The 18904-nt window shown below is 37.6% G+C and overlaps 1 protein-coding gene across 3 annotated transcripts; it reads right to left on the minus strand.

The window, feature by feature from the left end:
• Positions 1-1540: 1540 nt before the first annotated feature.
• LOC131334644 (uncharacterized) lies at positions 1541-18076 on the minus strand. 3 transcript variants are annotated; one of them, XM_058369775.1, is made up of 12 exons: positions 17741-18076; positions 17570-17610; positions 16383-16483; positions 16109-16157; positions 14406-14488; positions 12354-12441; positions 11946-12035; positions 7762-7830; positions 7442-7543; positions 6586-6654; positions 5026-5082; positions 1541-2321 (listed from the first exon to the last, which is right to left on the minus strand). In XM_058369775.1, the coding sequence occupies exons 5-12, from the start codon at positions 14468-14470 to the stop codon at positions 2235-2237; spliced, it is 627 nt and encodes a 208-aa protein (XP_058225758.1). In that variant the 5' UTR covers positions 14471-14488; positions 16109-16157; positions 16383-16483; positions 17570-17610; positions 17741-18076; the 3' UTR covers positions 1541-2234. The 3 variants fall into 3 exon arrangements, with proteins under 3 accessions (XP_058225758.1, XP_058225755.1, XP_058225756.1); XM_058369772.1 differs by lacking the exons at positions 16383-16483; positions 17570-17610; positions 17741-18076 and having other exon boundaries at positions 16109-16238; XM_058369773.1 differs by lacking the exons at positions 16383-16483; positions 17570-17610; positions 17741-18076 and having other exon boundaries at positions 12354-12405; positions 16109-16237.
• Between the last annotated feature and the right edge of the window lie 828 nt (positions 18077-18904).

Here is an 18904-nt window from a genome sequence, read left to right on the forward strand (position 1 = left end):
TTATTTTGGATCCTGATATTATGCACTTATACTATGCATATCCATAAAATTTGGTACTATAAAAGTTCAAGTAAAACTTAGAACCCTGTATAAATGGAAGCCCTAAGCCCAAAAAGTGACAGCAAAGATATTGCTGAATGAAAATTGAACCTGAATTTGAAAAAAAATCGATTTATGTGTGTCAAGAAATACAGTTGTTTGATGAGAATGACATGAATAGTTGGCACATCCACGCGAAGAATTATTAGTAAATTACTTCTTCAGCATAGGTCAAGTTGATTCCTCACCTAGAGTTCACTCTGAGTCGATTTTATGTAGGTACAATCTCAAATCCCGATCATTATTAGAGCATCTCCAACAGGAGATGTCAAAATTGAGATGGACAAGTCAACATACACCTTTGGTATCAATCCACAGTTCAACTAACATATTTTCTATTATATCAAAAGTGACATGGCTTTGAAATGAGATCCAAACATGTCAATTCTAACTGCAACATCTCGCATGCCAAAATTCAAACGGTTTGAAATTTAAAAGTGAGTGTGTGTGTGTGTGGAATTTAAGAGTGAGCACGGGGCACGCGCGCGGGGGGTTGTGTGTGGGTGGGGGGTGTGTGTGTGTGTGGGTGTGTTTGTTTGGTTAGTTTCTTTAAGTTGAGCTCTATTTTTTTGTCTAAAAATATAGACTTGAATTTGGGTGGGGCATATTCAAAAAAAAAAAAAAAAATTTGGGGGGGGTGGGGGGGTTGTGTGTGTTTGTTTGGTTAGTTTCTTTAAGTTGAGCTCTATTTTTTTTGTCTAAAAATATAGACTTGAATAAACAATATTTCTCCCTTCACCTTATGGATTCTCCATACTCTCAATCTCCTTTCTTTGCCACGCAGCAATCTATATTTCAGTGAAATATCACAATATCAATATTCTATTGAGATATCACTATTTGAAAGTGATGAAATGAGATTCTATTTCCTTTATCCTTTGCTATTTTTTTTTTATTTAAAATGTTTGATGTAGTGAGATTCTATTTTTTAGTTAAAAAAGTTATTTTAGCAATTCTTTTCCTTTAAAATTTTTATGTCAAAGACTTGCATATAATGGTTAAATTTGCAGGTAAAATTATTATTTGGCAAGTACAAATATTAGAGTTCACAAAAATTCAAAATGTAAAAAATAAAATAATTTAATACTATAAGAGTTGGAGAGGGAGTGCTTGATGCCAAATTGGAGATGTCAAAATAAGCCTTCAAAAAAATTTGACATCTCCAATTTGAAGCCACGGGTTTGACTCTATCTCTTTTAATCGACATAATTTTTTTACGCGACTAATATTCTCGACGAAATTTGAAAGCAAACAATTCTAATCATCTTTGTGAGCTCGGAAAGGATCCACAAAACCTCAACCGAACAGCGTTGACAAGCCGTGTCCCATTTATAGAACTTAAAGCTGCAAGAATTTTAAAAAAACACCCACTGATTTTAATCTTATATTCTCTGACTGTAATCTTCAAGAAAGAAGGACGCATTGAATTTGGACATAAAGATTAAAGACATCGAAATGTGCACTCACAACCGAAGTCAGTCTTTACAACCACCGGACAGATCATGTCTTTTTAGATTACTCTTTATTTCGAGGGGCATATTATACCCTCAACTCATCTGGTAAAAGGTAGTTACAGTTTCATGGCAAGTATTTATCCCGAAAAGACAAATTCGTAGCAGTTATTTGAGAAAATGTGAAATGTGATTCCTAGTACTGTTTAGGATTCTCAGAAAACCCAAAACCTGAACCGACTTTGATCCAGAACAAGATCTTAAAACAGACAGAGAGTTTGGGCTGTGATTGCCCAATTTCGCCGCTATTCCCATTGGAACACAATCACCTCTGTAGATTACGCCAGCATCATCCTCAGCAATGAAAAAGGAACCAAAGGGTGGGCTATGATTGCCCAATTTCGCCGCTATTCTCATATTGGAATACAATCACCTCTGTGGATTTCGCCAGCATCATCCTCGGCAATGAAAAAGGAACCGAAAGGGTAAAAAGGAATACAAGGAATAGGCTGTAACGGACCCCATTCCTATTCCATCTTTATTCCCTACACATCAGGTTACAAAAAGTCACTTTCAAGTAAATGAAATGCCGAAAATGATCGATCTACTGAACTCTTGAAACTAGGAGCAGCATATATTTGTCATCAACACCAATTGATCACATTCTGGTCGAAGGATAGTCGGCTATGGTTTAATCCGTCCACAAAGACGCCAGTAAGCTCCAGTGTGGAAGAGAGATTTCTCAAAAACCCATATATCCCGGACAAGAACCTATGCAAAACATGCAAATACTCAGCTATCTTTTGTTTTAGAGGGAAGGACAAGAAATTAGTGACATGCAGCTAAAACTATTGACATTGAAAGAAGAAAGATATCAGTAACAGAAATGTAGTTCAACCTACTTGAGAAGAGACATTAGAATTTGAACCCTAAAACATATGGCTTTAAGCATTACCTATCATGCCTTCAAAAAAAAAAAAAAAAAAGCATTACTTATCATAAGAACAATCTCATCAACGCAATTACATCCTTTCTTTCCTGGCATAAGGAGCACCCCTATCCTTTGCACCAATTAATCGCAAATCAAAAGGAAGAAATGAGTAACCATATTTCTTTCCCCTTTTCCTCCCAATTACTTTCTGGAGCAATTGTGTGCAACAATCTTAACTCATGGCTCACGATAATTCTGGTCTTCCTCTTCCTCTTCCCAGGTTTCCTGCATTACCCTCCAATGCGTTGGCTACTCCTCACCGATAGAAGCAAACTCTATAACCACATTTTGGCAAGACGTTTATAAAGTGCCCAACTTTTCGACCTAGGATTATGGCTGGTATGAAATTCTTCTACATTCACAGGCAGATGTCAATACATTATAGAAGCATTTCCCCGCTTACAGTTGATTGTGTAATTATGTCTGTTCCCATTGCGGGTATACTAGTCCCGACCTGCCGTGTGGATTTCCACACTGTCAAAGGATACAACTGGAAGCTCATTCCACTGACCTAGGAGAACTTCCCCTCGCCACAGGCCACATGTCTCTTCTACCTAACAAGACTACAGATTTGGTCAGCCCCCGACGCCCCCGACGAGAGCTCTAGGGCACCCTTGCTAGAGTTGGATTACAGCGGGAGCACCACACGCGGAACCTTCAGAGGAAATTGGATTGGAGGCTAGAGTTGGAGTTACACCCCACGTGGGAGTTACACCCCCTGCAAGAATCATAACAATCTCTGTGTGTGTGTGTGTCTCTCTGTTGCTCCAAGCTCTCATACCTTGAAGCACTGATACAGACACACGACGCACCACAAAGATGACGACGACACTCTGACATGCAAAGTTCCAAAAAAATAGTGGACACAGAACTGTTGGGGACACGTTGAAGCCAATATATTCATGTATTTTATGCCATAAATGAAAAATGGAAAAAGATCTAATAATAATTAGAACACCAGATATGCCAGTATTCACATACATCATTACATTGTTTACTAAAGTTTCAAACAAAAAGCGTTCGTCATTCATATGGATCTGTATCATCAGAAATAAACCAAGCATCATTATCAACAAAAAGAACTCTTTCTGTCTATCAAAAACAAAAAAACAAAAAGAACTCTTTCCCAAATTTTAACTAGCAACCTACTATTTCATTTGAGAGCCCCCGAAGTGTCCTGAGGTGTTCTAAAGTGTCCTCGGAGTGTCCAAAAGACATACATTGAGAAAAAATTAGTACGAAATCTTTGATTCAAGTGTCGGATATGTGTCCGGGGAGTGTAAGTGTCTGAAACCGTATGCGACACCTCCATTGATGCCATCAAGTGCCTTCTATCTTCCAGTGCACATTCATAAAATGATATCTAATTTTTGCTCATTCAATTCTTAAAACACATCGTACCACAATTCATATCTCTTGAGGCTCTATCATAGGCTTTTTAAAAGTTTGTACATATATTGTGATAGTATACTCAATAACTTCAGCACAACCTTCAAAATTGTCGGATACTTGTTTCAGTTTCTGAGATTTTATTCTGTATATCTCATTCAATGCTTTGTCAAGTTTCTTTGTAAGAATCACCTAAGAAGTAGGGATACGGATACGGGACATGGACACGACACGGATACGTAGACACGTGGTTTTTCCAAAAACTAGGACACGGACACAGTAGAGAATACGTTAAGTACATAAATGAATAAATATATTTATATGAATAAATTTTTTTCCAAATTAAAGATGAAAAATCCAATGAAAAATGAGAATAGAAGATTGTGTTTTCATCGTTAAGTTATTTGATATTGGTTTTAAATTTGGTTCATATCTCAAATATTACATTTTTACTCCATTTGAAGTTTTAAAAATCACATAATGACCCAAAACGGGTCTGATACATGTCCAATACGTGTCCAAAACATGTCCGACTAAAAAAAATAATTAAATATTCGGACACATAATTTCACGTGTCAGACATGTGTCGGGAATGTGTCCGTGTCTGACACATATTCGACGAGGATATGAAAGGCCTGTAGAAGTGTCCGTGCTTCTTAGAGAATCACAAGCTCAATACCCCCATAATTTGAACAATATAGATCCCCCCTTGTATAATAGGTACAAATGCACATAAGCCACTAAGCTGACATTTTTTTTCCATCCTTCCATAATTAAAGCAATGATTAGCCACCAAAAGTACAAGGACGCAACACTGTGCAAAAGTTGTACAAACCAAAACTAGATCTCATCACGAGAACTTAGCTCAGAAAATAAATCTATTGCACACTTGTCATATTGAACGTTTGAACTGTATCTGATTGATGGGGCACCACCCCGTCGTCGTTCAACTTCATCCTATTCCACTAACATGAACGCACAAGGAAGTCAACAGTAAGCACTATTCAACTGATTAAGATGTACAAGTCACAATTCATTCATGAATGTAGTTGGACAGAGCTGATCCGAAAATTCTTACAGTTCTATATACCCTACCTCCTTGTTTTTATCTCCAGCAACAATAGCACCTTTTGAATCATATGCCTCAAACTTCTGCAAGAAGAATATCGAATTGAATTGTTTCAAAACATATAAAAAATATACTTCCACTTACAACCCAAATGACAATATTCCAGCCACACAATGCCAATTTAAGGAGATACAACAAGTTGTGCTTAAATGTATCCCACTATGGAGTTAATTACAATCCTCAAAGAGAGAGAGAGAGAGAGAGAGAGAGAGAGAGAGAGGTTTTCCCTTTTGGGGGTGTTGAAGAAATGACTTGAAGTCCATTGGACATCCAAAAGCTGCTTATAATCAAATTCTAAAACAGCACTAGATTAAAAAGAAGTCATTGCTGATATAACACAATCAGCACAACAGCCTTGGTCCAACATCCTAAATGAAGTATGGCACTATGTTCATTTGAGTCTCCTAACCTCCTGTTTTATATAAAAGGTACAGTCACCTGTCTCATCTAAGAAGCATGGACACGTAAACCAGTGTCAACATCACGTATCTTGTCCGGGATAAACTCTGTCAAGTTTTTATGATCTATTACAAGTTGTTTGGTGCTGGGTTGATGATAGGAGTTCAGACTTCAGAACACACAACAGAACTTATTGGGTTTATCATTTGCAACTACAACTTTTTTTGATATATTGTAATCCTATTTGTATGCACAAGGTTATACATATACCAACTAGACAATATAGGTCAAATCAAGATCCAAAACAAATGTCACTAAAAAAATCAAGCATGAGATACGAATGTTAATTGTGGCAACTCATACGAAACAAGCTCATTGTTGAATTAAAGTGACCAATTCACTGAATACAGCATAAGATCAGCTAATAAATATTACACTGTGCACTACGCAAGTGTGATAATGAAGAGGCAAAAGAATAAGGTCATGAAGTAGTTTGTAAGGTAGCTGAAAATGGAAGTGCAAGTGTTAGCTCCTCTATAGTGTTTGTATAAGTTTATAAATGCTGTCTTTGTAAGTTAAAAAATGAGTGTTCTGTCGGTGTAGGTTAGAACACACTGCATGGAATGTTGTTTGGGGATGAGTTATAGGTTGCCAGCGGAGACAGTATGGATCGGCAACAGAATTATTGTTTTTACTATCTGGTTCTGCAACTTTGTTTGCTGTTTGTTACAGAATATTTATCAACAAAAAGTAGTAGGCACGTGCCAAACCACCTGTATACACACACACACACACACACACACACACACAAGCTATCGATATACTTGGAAAATGAAGATAAGAAATGTTTCGTAACTAAGAACTCCAAGAAGTAACATTCACATTTAACAAGGTGTAATAAGTCATGGCTGTTAACTGGTTCCTATGCGACCCAAAAAGGAAGTGCAGGGTTGAGAAGTTTGCATGACTGAACTGATTCTGCAGTAAACTTCCAATGATGTACTCAAGAGTCAACACCAAAGCTTAGGAACCCAACGTGCATAGGGGCATTCATGAATGAAGAACATTGAAATAGCTAGAGAATAAACATGTACAACTGCAATAGAATCTGATTACAAACATCATACCTGCTTGGTCAGAAACTCAAGTGTAAGCTGTATAAACACTTTGTTGACGTCATTTCGATCAATGCCGATCTGTAAAAGAAGTAGGTATGCTCTGATATCATCACAAAATAGTGGCAGTACTGGCTGTCTCAAACTCAAAAGTAAAAATCATCCATATTCCTCTTCTTATTAGTTATTATGATAATTCACCCGAATTGGGATATAAATACTAACCTATGGGTGGAAATAAAAGAGAGAACCCAACTTCCCTTGTTAGTACAGTGCACATGGATAATCTACAAATCTGAATCCTAAATTCCAACAACTTTCTTTGATTAGCCAGAAATCTAACAATCTATTGGGACAATATCCAGCAAGCCATTAACATTACCCTCCACTTGTTCTCCTTCCTTTTTTCTCCCTCAGATGAAACTTAACAATTCTTTAACATGAGAAATGGCAATTTTTTTTGCTATTTAAGGGAACCAACTGAATCAATAGATTCAAGACAACACCGTGACAACTGGCATTTCATGGGATCCAGGTAGAGAAGGGAGTAACTAAAGACATTAGACATTGCCAGGAGGCTGCCGCCGCAGCAGAGCAGTGGGGCGCTAATTCTTTCTCATGTATGATCAGGTACCAGAAACATGGAAGAAGGCCAACAACAATAAACCAGAAGTTTATGCACCCTAACATAGTGCCAACTGCATAGAAGTGCATATACAACATGTACAAGGAAAGGGAAGTCATCATTTTTCATTTTCCTACGGAGTTTCTAAGTTTGTTGAACTTGGGAAAAAATTGACCAACCTTCAATCACATATGTGACTTCAATAAACTAATATGGAGTTTGTTGTTTTAGCATAATACTTGCCATGCGAGCACGTAGAGTTCTTATCTTGACAACAGGTTCTACTAGTTCCCAGTATAGTGTACTCCATCTCGATTCCCTTTGTTTGATTTCATTCTTGAGGCCCTGTCTTAGAGAAACAGAGAGAAAGGGAGAAATAATGAGACATGCAAACACATAGAAAGACAAGAGCCAGGAAGAGGAGAAAATTAGTGAACATTTTTAGTAGAAACTATGTCAAAAAAGAAAGAAAGCAGCAGATAGATAGTAAGTTCCAATGATGAGGCAGCATAACAAAAAGAAAGAAGAGAAAGGAAAGGAGAAAAGAAGTAGCAGCAGCTTACAGAGTACATGTTCTCTGTCACTGCTTTCCTCAATGATGTTTTGTCACCTGTTGCAATTTGGGTGTTTATCTGCATAACAATTCAAATAACTGTCTTGGAGAGAGAGCAACTAGACTCAATAAAGATGAACATGGAATAAGAACAAAACAACAATAAAAGAATCCAGGAAGCCAGAAAGTCTTTTTTTTTTTCCAAATAAATCAAGTAACATGTGGGTTAGATGGGGCAGGGATTGGCACGGTATGCACAATGCTAATAACAGACCTAGGTCAACTGAGCCTAAGCTTCAGGCTTTGTAATTGATCTGCTGATTAGATTCCCAAATATAACGTATCTAGGGATTAGCGCAGCTTCATAAATGTTATAGTTTGACAAATACAGCCTATGATGGGGCCTTCAATAGTTGAGCTGAGCAATTCTCCAAACCCTAGGCAGAAGTCCAGTCTTAAATTGATGGGCTGCCAAAAGCTTCTGCCTATATATTAGAGTTGCATGCTTCTGGCTAGACAAGGCTCTAAAGAAAGATGATCCAAACTCCTGCACTAGTTTTGACCCCCAAATATATATATATATATATATAACTCCTCATGGTTCCCGATCAAATTTTGACTGGGTGTCCCTTGAACCATCCCGTGTGTGTGTGTGTGTGTGTATATATTGGCACAAACAAGTACACTAATAAGAATATCTCAGAATTAGAAATAGCGGAGGACATGAAGTCTGCCAAGAAGAAATAAAAAGTAAAAAGACATACTTACCAATCTAAAAATCACACAATGCCCAACATTCCAAAAAATCATTAACAAAAGAACATGAATCCACTTAGAAGGGGTACAGAACCAAAGCCCAAAACAGATAAAATATACAACATTATATCTCACAAAGCTCCTTAAAACCAATCAAACAAAAACCCCTGCAGTACGGTCCAACAAAGTAACACAAAAAAGTGAGTAAATTACACAATTCTACAAAGCTTTCAGATTTTGTTGCAACGAAAGCCCCTCAAGCAAATCAAAAGCATTTGATATCTTTATTCACCTAGGGTTGGTATTGGCGACATATTCAAGTACTAGGTTGGGACGAAAAGCCTATCGACCCAAAAGGCACTATGCAGTATGTTCCAAGGGGATTCATTTTTGCTACCGTCGAAGTTGGAATGGTTGAAGTGGTCAGTGACGTGAATGAATGGAAGCTTTCCGCGTAACATGAAGAAAAATGCCCAATGATCTCCATTTCAATGAAATGTAGCAGCAGCAATCTAACTCTGTTTCGGTCTCCTACAACTCTCTCTCTCTCTCTCTCTCTCTCTCTCTCTCTCTCTCTCTCTCTCTCTCTCTCTCTCTCTCTCTCTCTCTCTCTCATTTATTCATATTATACTTCTTTTTATCTTTTCCACCCAAAAGATATTCAATCTTCGTTCTATCTTCCCCTTTGATCTTTCTTTTTGTAAAACTCCCATCCCCAGCTGAGATATGCGTATATAGCAGCAAATTTGTGTGATTATATCTATTTATTTGCTCGGATCTAACATAAAAATGAATCTCCTTTCTATTTTGCAGATTGTGACCAATTTCTTCGAACAGGCGCTTCCATTTACAATCAGACAACAAATAAACAATCATCATCTAAAATCTTACTTTTAATCGAACTCTACATGGGTTTTGTATGTCTTTCATCTTAAACAATTCAAGATCGAAAATTGAAAATGGTACAAAGATTGTTGTTGGGCGACCAAATCTCATACATACATGTATACGTAGCTATACATGTCTATTATGAATGGAAATTCTTTTACTCCTATATCTTGGAAGGTACACACAGACAGACAAACAGAGAGAGAGAGAGATGGGAGACCCTTACAACTGGTTCACTAGGAAAGAAATTTGATTTGCGCTTTTGCTTCATGTCATGCGAAAGGCTTCCATTCGTCCACATCACCGACCACTTCAATAGTACCATTTACAACAGTAGCAAAATGAATCCTTTTCAAGGCAGGTGGTGTTGACAAAACATGCAAGGGCTTGGGTGTGAGATCCCTCCCTCGATATTTAGTCCCACATCGGCTACTTGGCAAATGGTGGGCATGTACATAAGAAAATACCAACCAGCTACTACTAACCCGAGGTTAACCTTTTGAGCCACGTGGTTAGGCAAAGGTTTGCAAGTCAGCTGGCACGGGTCGTTACATTGGGTGATTGGCAGTCATGATATGTTTTAAAACAGTATAAATGACAAGCTAATTATATAACACCAAAATTAGTCATGTTATCAATCAATGGAATGACTACCATAACAATCACACACAAACTACATCAGCGTTCCCAAGGACTAGATGAGGCATGCCTCAAGGCTGAAGGCTATCATCGAGGCGCAGCATCAAAAAAATGCCTCATGGGTATGTTTTACATACAATTGCCGCGCAAAATGGAGTTGGCATACAGATATTACTTAGATTTGTTATAGTGAATGAGGTTTAGTTACATGCTTATATTAAATAGTATATACTATATACAGAAGACGTCTTATAACTTTATTTAGTAATCTAATCATTCCAACTCTATCTTCAATAATGATTCTTAAAAAATTTCACGCACTTGTCAAATTCCAAGTAATGAAGATACCAACAAATTTGGAACTAGAATACTAAAAGTTATGCTTCAATGCTTTTGAGGCTTGCTCCTTGCCTCGTGAGGGGGTAAAAAAACGCCTCACCTTGCCCACTCTCCTTTAGATACATTGACCAAAATACACCAGACTGCTGAACAATTCACCACACAACTCACTTATTAGCCCAGCCACTGCACACTAAATACAACTACACACTAATGAAATAAACCTTATAAGAGAAGAGTATGCCAAGTTGCGACTTGCAAAGGAAAATAAGAGAAGAAAGAAGGAAAGCAAAGAGGAAGGTGAACCAGCTAGGGCTTGTTGACATAAAGGAACCAGGGTTTAAACATGAAAACCAGAGTTCAATCTAGTGCCGTTCACCAAATTGAGTTTGCATGCAATGGCGGAGTCAATTGCGAGGCTCAAGCTCAAGTAGGTTCTCCTCACTCTTAAGTCTCCCCAATCCCTCTCTTTCAGTCTTTTCTTCATGCTTGTTTTTGGCTCAGAAGAATAGGGAAATGATTTCACACTCCCTTTTTTAATAAATGCACTCCACTTTTTGTCTTTTAGTGAAATATTACACATTAAGACTTTAATTAAATGACAAAAGATGGAGTGCATTCATCAAAAAAGGGAGTGTGAAAATCATTACCCTATTGAATATCCATATCGGCATTATTTCAGTTGTTTATGAGCTTCCAGCCTTTGAACGGACCGAAGATGTTATTAGTAGCGTTCCTACCTCTTATGATGTATTCAAGGTAATTTTCTTTTACAAAGCTTTGCAAGTTGATGATGGAGCAACTTTACCTATTAAGGAGGTTGCTTGGAATGCAACTCATGAGAAGATCTTTACCACCCAAAATGTCTTAGGAGACATCATTGTATAGCTAATAGGTGTTGTGTGCAATTGTGATCAAAAGAATAGTTTGAACCTTGTTTAACTCTAAAAGGTAGCAAGGGAGCTGTGAGGTTTGTGCCTTGTGATCATGGGTAGGTCTAGGGTCTTCCCTAGAGGTAAGGAAAACTTTAGGCATGTCTGGTGGGGTGCTAGCTTTTGAAAGAGGAGAAACTTCACAAACTTTCTCCCTGTTGTGGAGCATCTGGTTAAACTGTAATAGACTTGTGTGGAGATGAGGACACACCCGAACCTGAGGCCATTGTTTATTGTACAAGATTCACATGATCGAGCACAAAATCCGCAACTAAGGCATCACGAAGAAAAGTTTTACTACATATGTACCCTTGACTAATAACTATCCAATTGATAGTCTTTTCTCGTAGTTTGTAATCACGTGGATAATAGCCAATTCTGGTGTATACTTAATAACGTGGATAATAGATGGACCTTTTTAGGAGAAATTCATACTGATTTACCATCTGCACGCAGATCGTTCAATTTAAAAACAAGGCAGTCTGCAATCTTAGAGCAAGAAATGAGAACTAGAAATTTGTTTCAGCAACGCTAAAATGAAATTTCCCATTAGGAACAAGTAAATGCAATAATCAACTTGAAAAGGAAGATACCGCAAAAAAATTATTGCAGAGCTAAATTTACAAACTGAGAAGCACACCTCTTTGTACAAAGCCAAGGCTTCATTGTAGAACTTCTGTTTTGAATATCCAGATTTCCGTAGTTTAGTAATTGCATAAGCACTTCTGAGCTGCAAATAAGCAAACAGAGAGTATGATCAACCTAAAAACCAGAGAAAACTCGACCCTGCAAAGCTGAGGCCTTATTGTACTTCTCATATCCCCCACAATTCAGTTAAGGCACATGCTGCCAAGTGGAATCTATTGTAGTATTTCTTTCCTACTGGATACTACGAACTCTTTGAGTACGCAGAGTGCTCAATAACCAAACAAGAACAAGTTTCCGCACCTCTCCTTTTTCATACTCAACACATCTTCTACTCGTAGCAGTAGACTAAAACATACATTGGTCAATCAAAATTTACAGCAATAACACGTAAGAGTGTCACCTCTAAAAGAACATCCTCCTTTGTTCTTCTCCAACCGCTTCTTGTGAACCATCTGATAGCAGCATAAGTCAAAACTAGAGGATAAAATCTGTTTTCCATAAGCTCGAATGGGTTGTAAGACAAGTGCAATTCAAAAACTAAGGTTCATCTCGGATATGCAACTTAAATTCAGTGAATGGAAGCAAAGACAGATAAACTATGTTCTATACCAGAGCAATCTATACAAGATAACAATGACCCTAAGAGGTAGAATGCTTCATGATACATTTCAAACTTGCTTAGAGACGATGTCTCAAACCCTACAAAACTGGTGTGGGTAACCAATGAGTCGTCACCCCAGTATACAATGATGACAAGAATTCAGTCAGATATCTGACTGCAGTTGAACACATGAAATTACACCGGAAATACCTCAATTTCCTAAAGTGCCAAGAAACTGGATGTTTGTCTCAATGAATGTATCTTTGAGTCTCATGATTGTATTATTTTTACGTATCTTTCCATTTTAGGCTTAGAATCGCATCTCTTCTCTTGAGGGTAGTTTAGTCACTATGTCTTTTAGGCCAACGTTACGTTTTCCTATTTAACCTACTATTAGGGTTGTACTATTATCTCATCTTTATCAGCAATACACTTCTTCTTCTCCTTCGCTTTGCTGTGTATCATTTTCTTCCAAAAACAAGGTAGGAGTTACAGTAACTCATGGTTGGGTGACCTCTCCACTCATTTCAATTGGTTGTGAGTTGGATGCTTTAACATGGTATCAAAGCTAGATTTTTGGAGGCTTTTCCCCTCTGTTTGTGCCGTAGTTGCACCTTGTTTCGTTGTGATCCGTATGTTCTGGATCCTTTGTTGACCTCTCCACGTACGAGTCGGGGGTCGCACGTGCGGGGAGTGTTGGAATTTGTCACACATTAGTTAATTATCTCCTCGAAAACTAATATATAAGCTTGGGCGGCCTCTCCCCTCATTGCCAATTGGTTCTTGAGTTGGATGCTTTAAACAGTTGGATTGGGAAAAATGGGAATTCCTAATAATGAAGGAACAAACTAGAACTTTTGGAACCTTGTGCAAATTCTACCAACTTCCTAATGACTAAAAGTAGTAGTTTGAACATTTTAAAGAGAACAGTACCCTTGCGCGTTCAAATGTCAGCCCAAATACTCATTCATGTTTCTATATGCACAACATGTCTCCAAAAAAGCTAAAAGTCAATATCTCCCCAAATTGCAATCCTATAAAAGTTATTTACCTTATTTTTCTCATTTTCTGCTATTGCTGCTAGCCTGCTATGGTGTGTGTGTGTGTGTGTATTTCTTTCTTGGTAGTGGGTTGGCTTTGTTATTGTTTGTAGTTTTCTTTTCACTTATTTTTTGGAGCTGGAACAGACCTGGTTGGGAGTTGATTTGGAGCCTGCATGGAAATTGTGGATTGTGAGTCTTTTTCATTTTATTTGCTGAGAAGTGGGTTGCACCGGTGTGTTTTGGTTCATGTCTAATAGGGAGAACATGTTGGACTGGGTATTTTGTCAGCAGATTGGGTTGTCTTCAGTCGGGAGTTTGCTTTATGAGTCAATAGTTATCAACTCCGGGGAAGGTTTGAGGTAGCATATCAACACTTGCCACAGCAGCCTTCCTGACAATCATGGGTTGCGAGCAGCGACTGATCGGCTGAGCTTCAACGATGCTGGCTAGGGTCAACAAAGGCTACAAAGGTTGTCCCTCACTGATCATGACCCGACGATGCCAGCTAGGGTCAGCAACTCATCTCTGCCTCCTTTGTTTCTCACTGCCCTCTACCAACTTCTCAGGTGGCTCAAATTTGCAGCGCAGTCCTTTGTGTAAGAGGTTGCATAGCCAGTGACACACCTCCTTGGTAAGACTCTATGTTGGTCTCTTCCTACTTTCTCACCCCTTAGCATATAGATTTAATTTGTAATCTTTTTTTATTTGATTTTAAAAGTTAAGTTCCCCTAAGGACTTGTTACTAAGTGAGAAGCAGGATAACAAATAGTATCAAGTATCAACCAATACTCCTCAAAATATGACTAACCTCCGCCAGAAAGAAATTGGTTCACGAGGTGCGTACGGCTCATAGATGATTCCAGGACTTGTCATGGACACTTTAAACGACCCCTGAATGCATGTAATTGTAAGCATGTGAGAACTCAAATTTGCAATACAAATACATAAAACCAGGTAATCATTTGAGCAACTTAAGTATATGGTAATGGAAACAAACTTCGCATGCTTGTGGTGCTTCATTTTTCCATTACTAGGTTATCCTCTCCCAATCTAAGCTGGCAAAATGTATTGATGTGACACAAAATTTAAGTCAGAAGGAATTAAAATGCTAGTGCCAAATAGCGAGATAGTTCAACCAAGTATAGTAGCCGAAAAACAAGCTCTACATGCACAATCATAGCAAAGTGATAGACTGCTTCAGATGATAAATAAAAAATAAAAAAAATACAGAATCAGTCATCGGGCTTCTGTTAAAAATGTATCTGGTTAGAGATATAGTTTTGGAAACAAATGGACGTCCTTAACTTTTAGCTCCCTAAACTTTTCTAAGTGGTATACTAAGTTAATAACATTCCTCATGAGTCAACTCAGTCAAACAAATAAGTTTTGACTGTTAACAAAATCTACATAGTAAGTGTTGATACTTCACCAAAAATATGAGCGGCAAAATAGTACACTTAATTTGCAAAAGGATGGTGTCTATCAAAACCCCAACAAATGTTCGAGTAATTTAACCCCTAACAAACTCATAAAAAGAACTAATAAGTCTCCCAAATAAATTCAAAACTGGACTAATAATAGAAAACTTGATGATTGTAACAGAAATATTAATGAATATAAATCTTGAGTGCTATACTTACCATATATCATCATAGTCAGGGATTTGTATTCGTAATATAAACAGTTAGAATCTCCTAATAGACATATAAACCCAATTGGTCTTGCTCTTGCACACGCATAGAATGTCATATCCCACCAGTATTCCTGTATACATTTCTTTCTGCAATTTTGTCCGTAACGGAGTAACCTGTAGCATGATGTATCAGTATTGCCTCATGTATAACTGTCCATGCTTCAAACTTCCCAATCTATCGACTCCCCTGCTTAGAGACATAAGAGATTGTACTCCCTTCCGGCTGACTGGCTGTGACTTTATCCCAATAGAATCTATCCCACTCAATACAGATTTTAGAGAAAATATATAAAGACTGCATGGACAAAGAATTAGGGGACAAAGGAGGGTATTGCTACAAGCTTCCATGCAAAAGACACTATTCACCTCATGCTCTGGAGTCTATTGTTTTTATGAGAGAAGCTCTTTGATCCCAATGATTCTATAAATGTTAAAGAAACACTTTCTTGAAGACAGTTCTAACAAAAATCTTGTACTCATGAAAATACCAAAATGCAAAACAGCAAAATATATACAATCTCTCTCCCTCTCCCTCCGTCCCCCACGCTCCCTCCCTCTCTCTCTCAACATGTATCTGTTCATATATTATAAGAATGGTGAAATTGGATTCATATAGCCAACCCTAACTAACTAGGATAGAAGACTTAGTTTGGCTTAGTTCAATTTATAAATACAATTATATACACAGATACACATATGCATAAATAAACAACTAACGCAAGTAGGCACTAATGTAGTTTACTAGCAACCAGAAACCTCTTCCAAACTTATCCAGGAACAACCTCAAGAAGATCAGAATTAAGAGAAATGCAACATACTGTCTGTCGCGCTTGAGGAGGGGCTTTTGCTTGTGTTGTTACTGATCTCCTGTCGCCCATGTAAACGTATGTGGCCTAGAAACATAACAGCAAAAGGCACTTGATATTGCAGCAAAATGAAACATTTCGAGGGGTACAATACACGAAACTCAAAATACTAATCTTTTCACAAAAGTAGAGAACAAATTAAAATTCTTCAGGAAAGATTCGCTCGGGCAGCATAATATGAAGTGTAAAGCACACTGGTTTTAATTTCTGTGCTTCAGAGAGTTACCATCATAGAACGAAGTGTCTTTGACTTTCTGGAAGTCCAAGCAAGATCATGATTGCACTCATACGAGACAGAAGAAATGCCCCGAAAATTAGTTTCTGGAACTGATCAATAAAGGAAGCCAAATGAGTAAGTGACATTATTTTTCTCCTAAACACTCCTGGAAATAACACTATAACAGCGCATTATTGGTGAACAGTTTTTAAAAAAAACAAAGTACACCCATACTTCTGTGATTACAAGGAACAACACGCTAACCCTCATATAGGAAAGAAGATAGTCTTTTTTTGAGCAGCAAAGAAGATACTCTCCAGTACTCCAGATTTGATCAAAAGAAAACACCATGACTAATGATGAACTTCCATTGCACCACATTCAGCACATATTTACATACATTTGAATTTACAAAAGCAATTTTAGAAGTTTTCAGCAATCATAGATACACAAGGCGCTAACCCTGCGCCTTGACAACTATGGTAGACCTACACGACTAACATGGAATAACTCAATCAAAAGAACCTTTCTGACCTTCTTTCACCATACCAACATAACCCAATTACATCCTACGTCTCAATCGCTTGGTGTTGGCTACATAAATCCATTTAAGTCAATCTGGCAAGGGCTATATGCTCAACATTACCAATATCATATAATCTTTTACCATGAAGGCAAATGTCAATTTACATCTTCTCACTTCTCCTTCCGCAGGCATTGCCATTATCAATAGTCAAATCCCTATTTCTTACCATTGCACTGACAGATCTACCTAACATGCTTCCATCCTATTTTGATATAAAACAGATGCTTACACTCGATGGGGTTAGGCCTCAACATGAAAAAAAAAAATAGCATAACTGTTGTAGGAATATATCAGAATGTTTAGTTTGAACAGGCATTATCTATTATCTATCTATTACTACTATTATAAAGGGAACACCTTTGAAGCTGGCTCACATTTTCTATTTCCAAAATCACCCGTACTGTTCACCCCTTAATAAAATGTTACTTTTGCCGATCAGAAAAAGGGAAAATTATGATAATCCCCACCCCATTTGGCTGTGAGGAATTACGGCAAACAAATACATGTACCAACCTAATTCACCTAAAATTGCGTACGCATTGCGCGTGCACCGAGTACTAGTTATCATATATACAAGTATACGCATAAATGTGTACGAGGCCGACTTTACCATTCACAATGACATTTGAATAGCTCCTTAAGCTTCCAAGCCTGAAACATTTTCACAAAATGCTAAGTTTCAAGTACTACAATTACGAGACCATTTCTTCCATTTCTTTTTTTCTTTTGCTAGGTTTTTTTCAGCAAGTAAAGAGAGGATCGAGATAGAGGATGAACTTACAAGGAAGAAAATTGTCGAACTTCAGCCGTTCGATATAGGCTACGAATTGTATGTAATCGTCCGAAAGCCATTCTTGATCGGAGAGAGAGAGAGAGAGAGAGAGAGAGGAGAGCGAAGAGTGAGTTTTTTGGTTACGAGAAGGGTTTAAGAAATAATTATAAGGTGTGCCGCTACGTCTTCGAGGTCGCTACTTCGTCTATGGATGATTGCCACGTCATGAAGCTCCAAGGAACAAGAGGACCAGGATCATTTGCTAGTGAAAACGGGGATGGTGCTGTGCGGGGAATGCATAGCACCCGTGTTGTGCTCCATCCGAGCCTTTCATTCGAGCCAACTGCAATGCCTTTCATTCGAGCCAACTGCGATGCCATGTAACCAGAGAAAAAACCTGGATTGAGGCTGTGGTAACCCTAAGACTTGTTAGTAGGGAAAAGACTCAGATAAAACTATGGTCACCCTAGTCATAAATCTCACATCGCTCGTGAAAGATAAGTTATGAGATATAAGTAATAGATTTTGACCCTTGGCAGTAGTTGGTAGAATTATTCTTTGCAGATTCCTTTTTGTTTGATTAAATATTCACGGTAAAATCATTTGTGAAAAATGTTGAAACAGATTTAAAAAGTTAATAAAATCAGTTTCAATAAGCTGTGTTATCTCACTTATCGGGTTTTTTTTTTCTTTTTCGGTAATTTAGGAATCTGCAAAAAATAATTCTATCAACCACTGCCAATGTAAAAAGAAAACAGAAAAATATTAAATAAAAATCTTAAAAGAATGATTATAGAGCATTTGCATTGAACTTGTGAATTACTATGTGTTAAAGTGAGTGTCAAAAGCACAACGAGGAAGAAATGTGAAGGATGTTGTTACGCCCTCGATTTTCAACACAAATAAATAATTTATTTCAATAAACGATCTTCGCATTATGTAGATAGTACCCAAAAGAGAGTTTTCAAATGATCACTCACAAACCAAGTCCCCGAGTTTAGAGAATTTACATCATTAGCACTCCGGCCCCAAATAGCTTAAGTACAAATATGAATAAGTTCTTAAGTTACAAACGTCTTAGTCAAAAGGAAATCTAGAGGAAATAGTTACAAACGCATCTTTATCAAAAGAAAGTCATTACAAAGATGATTAAGTAACTAAACGATGTTAGCT

Source organism: Rhododendron vialii, chromosome 7a (genome assembly GCF_030253575.1).
Source record: "Rhododendron vialii isolate Sample 1 chromosome 7a, ASM3025357v1".
Taxonomy (NCBI): Eukaryota; Viridiplantae; Streptophyta; class Magnoliopsida; order Ericales; family Ericaceae; genus Rhododendron; species Rhododendron vialii.

Excerpts from the sequence above, each read along its gene's own strand:
- LOC131334644 (XM_058369772.1), bottom strand. The coding sequence starts at position 16,168 with ATGGGCGACAGGAGATCAGTAACAACACAAGCAAAAGCCCCTCCTCAA. Across the intron at positions 12,036-12,353 it reads AGGAGGATGTTCTTTTAGAG|CTCAGAAGTGCTTATGCAAT; the intron begins GTGACACTCTTA and ends GCTTATTTGCAG. Across the intron at positions 2,322-5,025 it reads CTGGAGATAAAAACAAGGAG|GTTCTTGTCCGGGATATATG; the intron begins GTAGGGTATATA and ends TGTTTTGCATAG.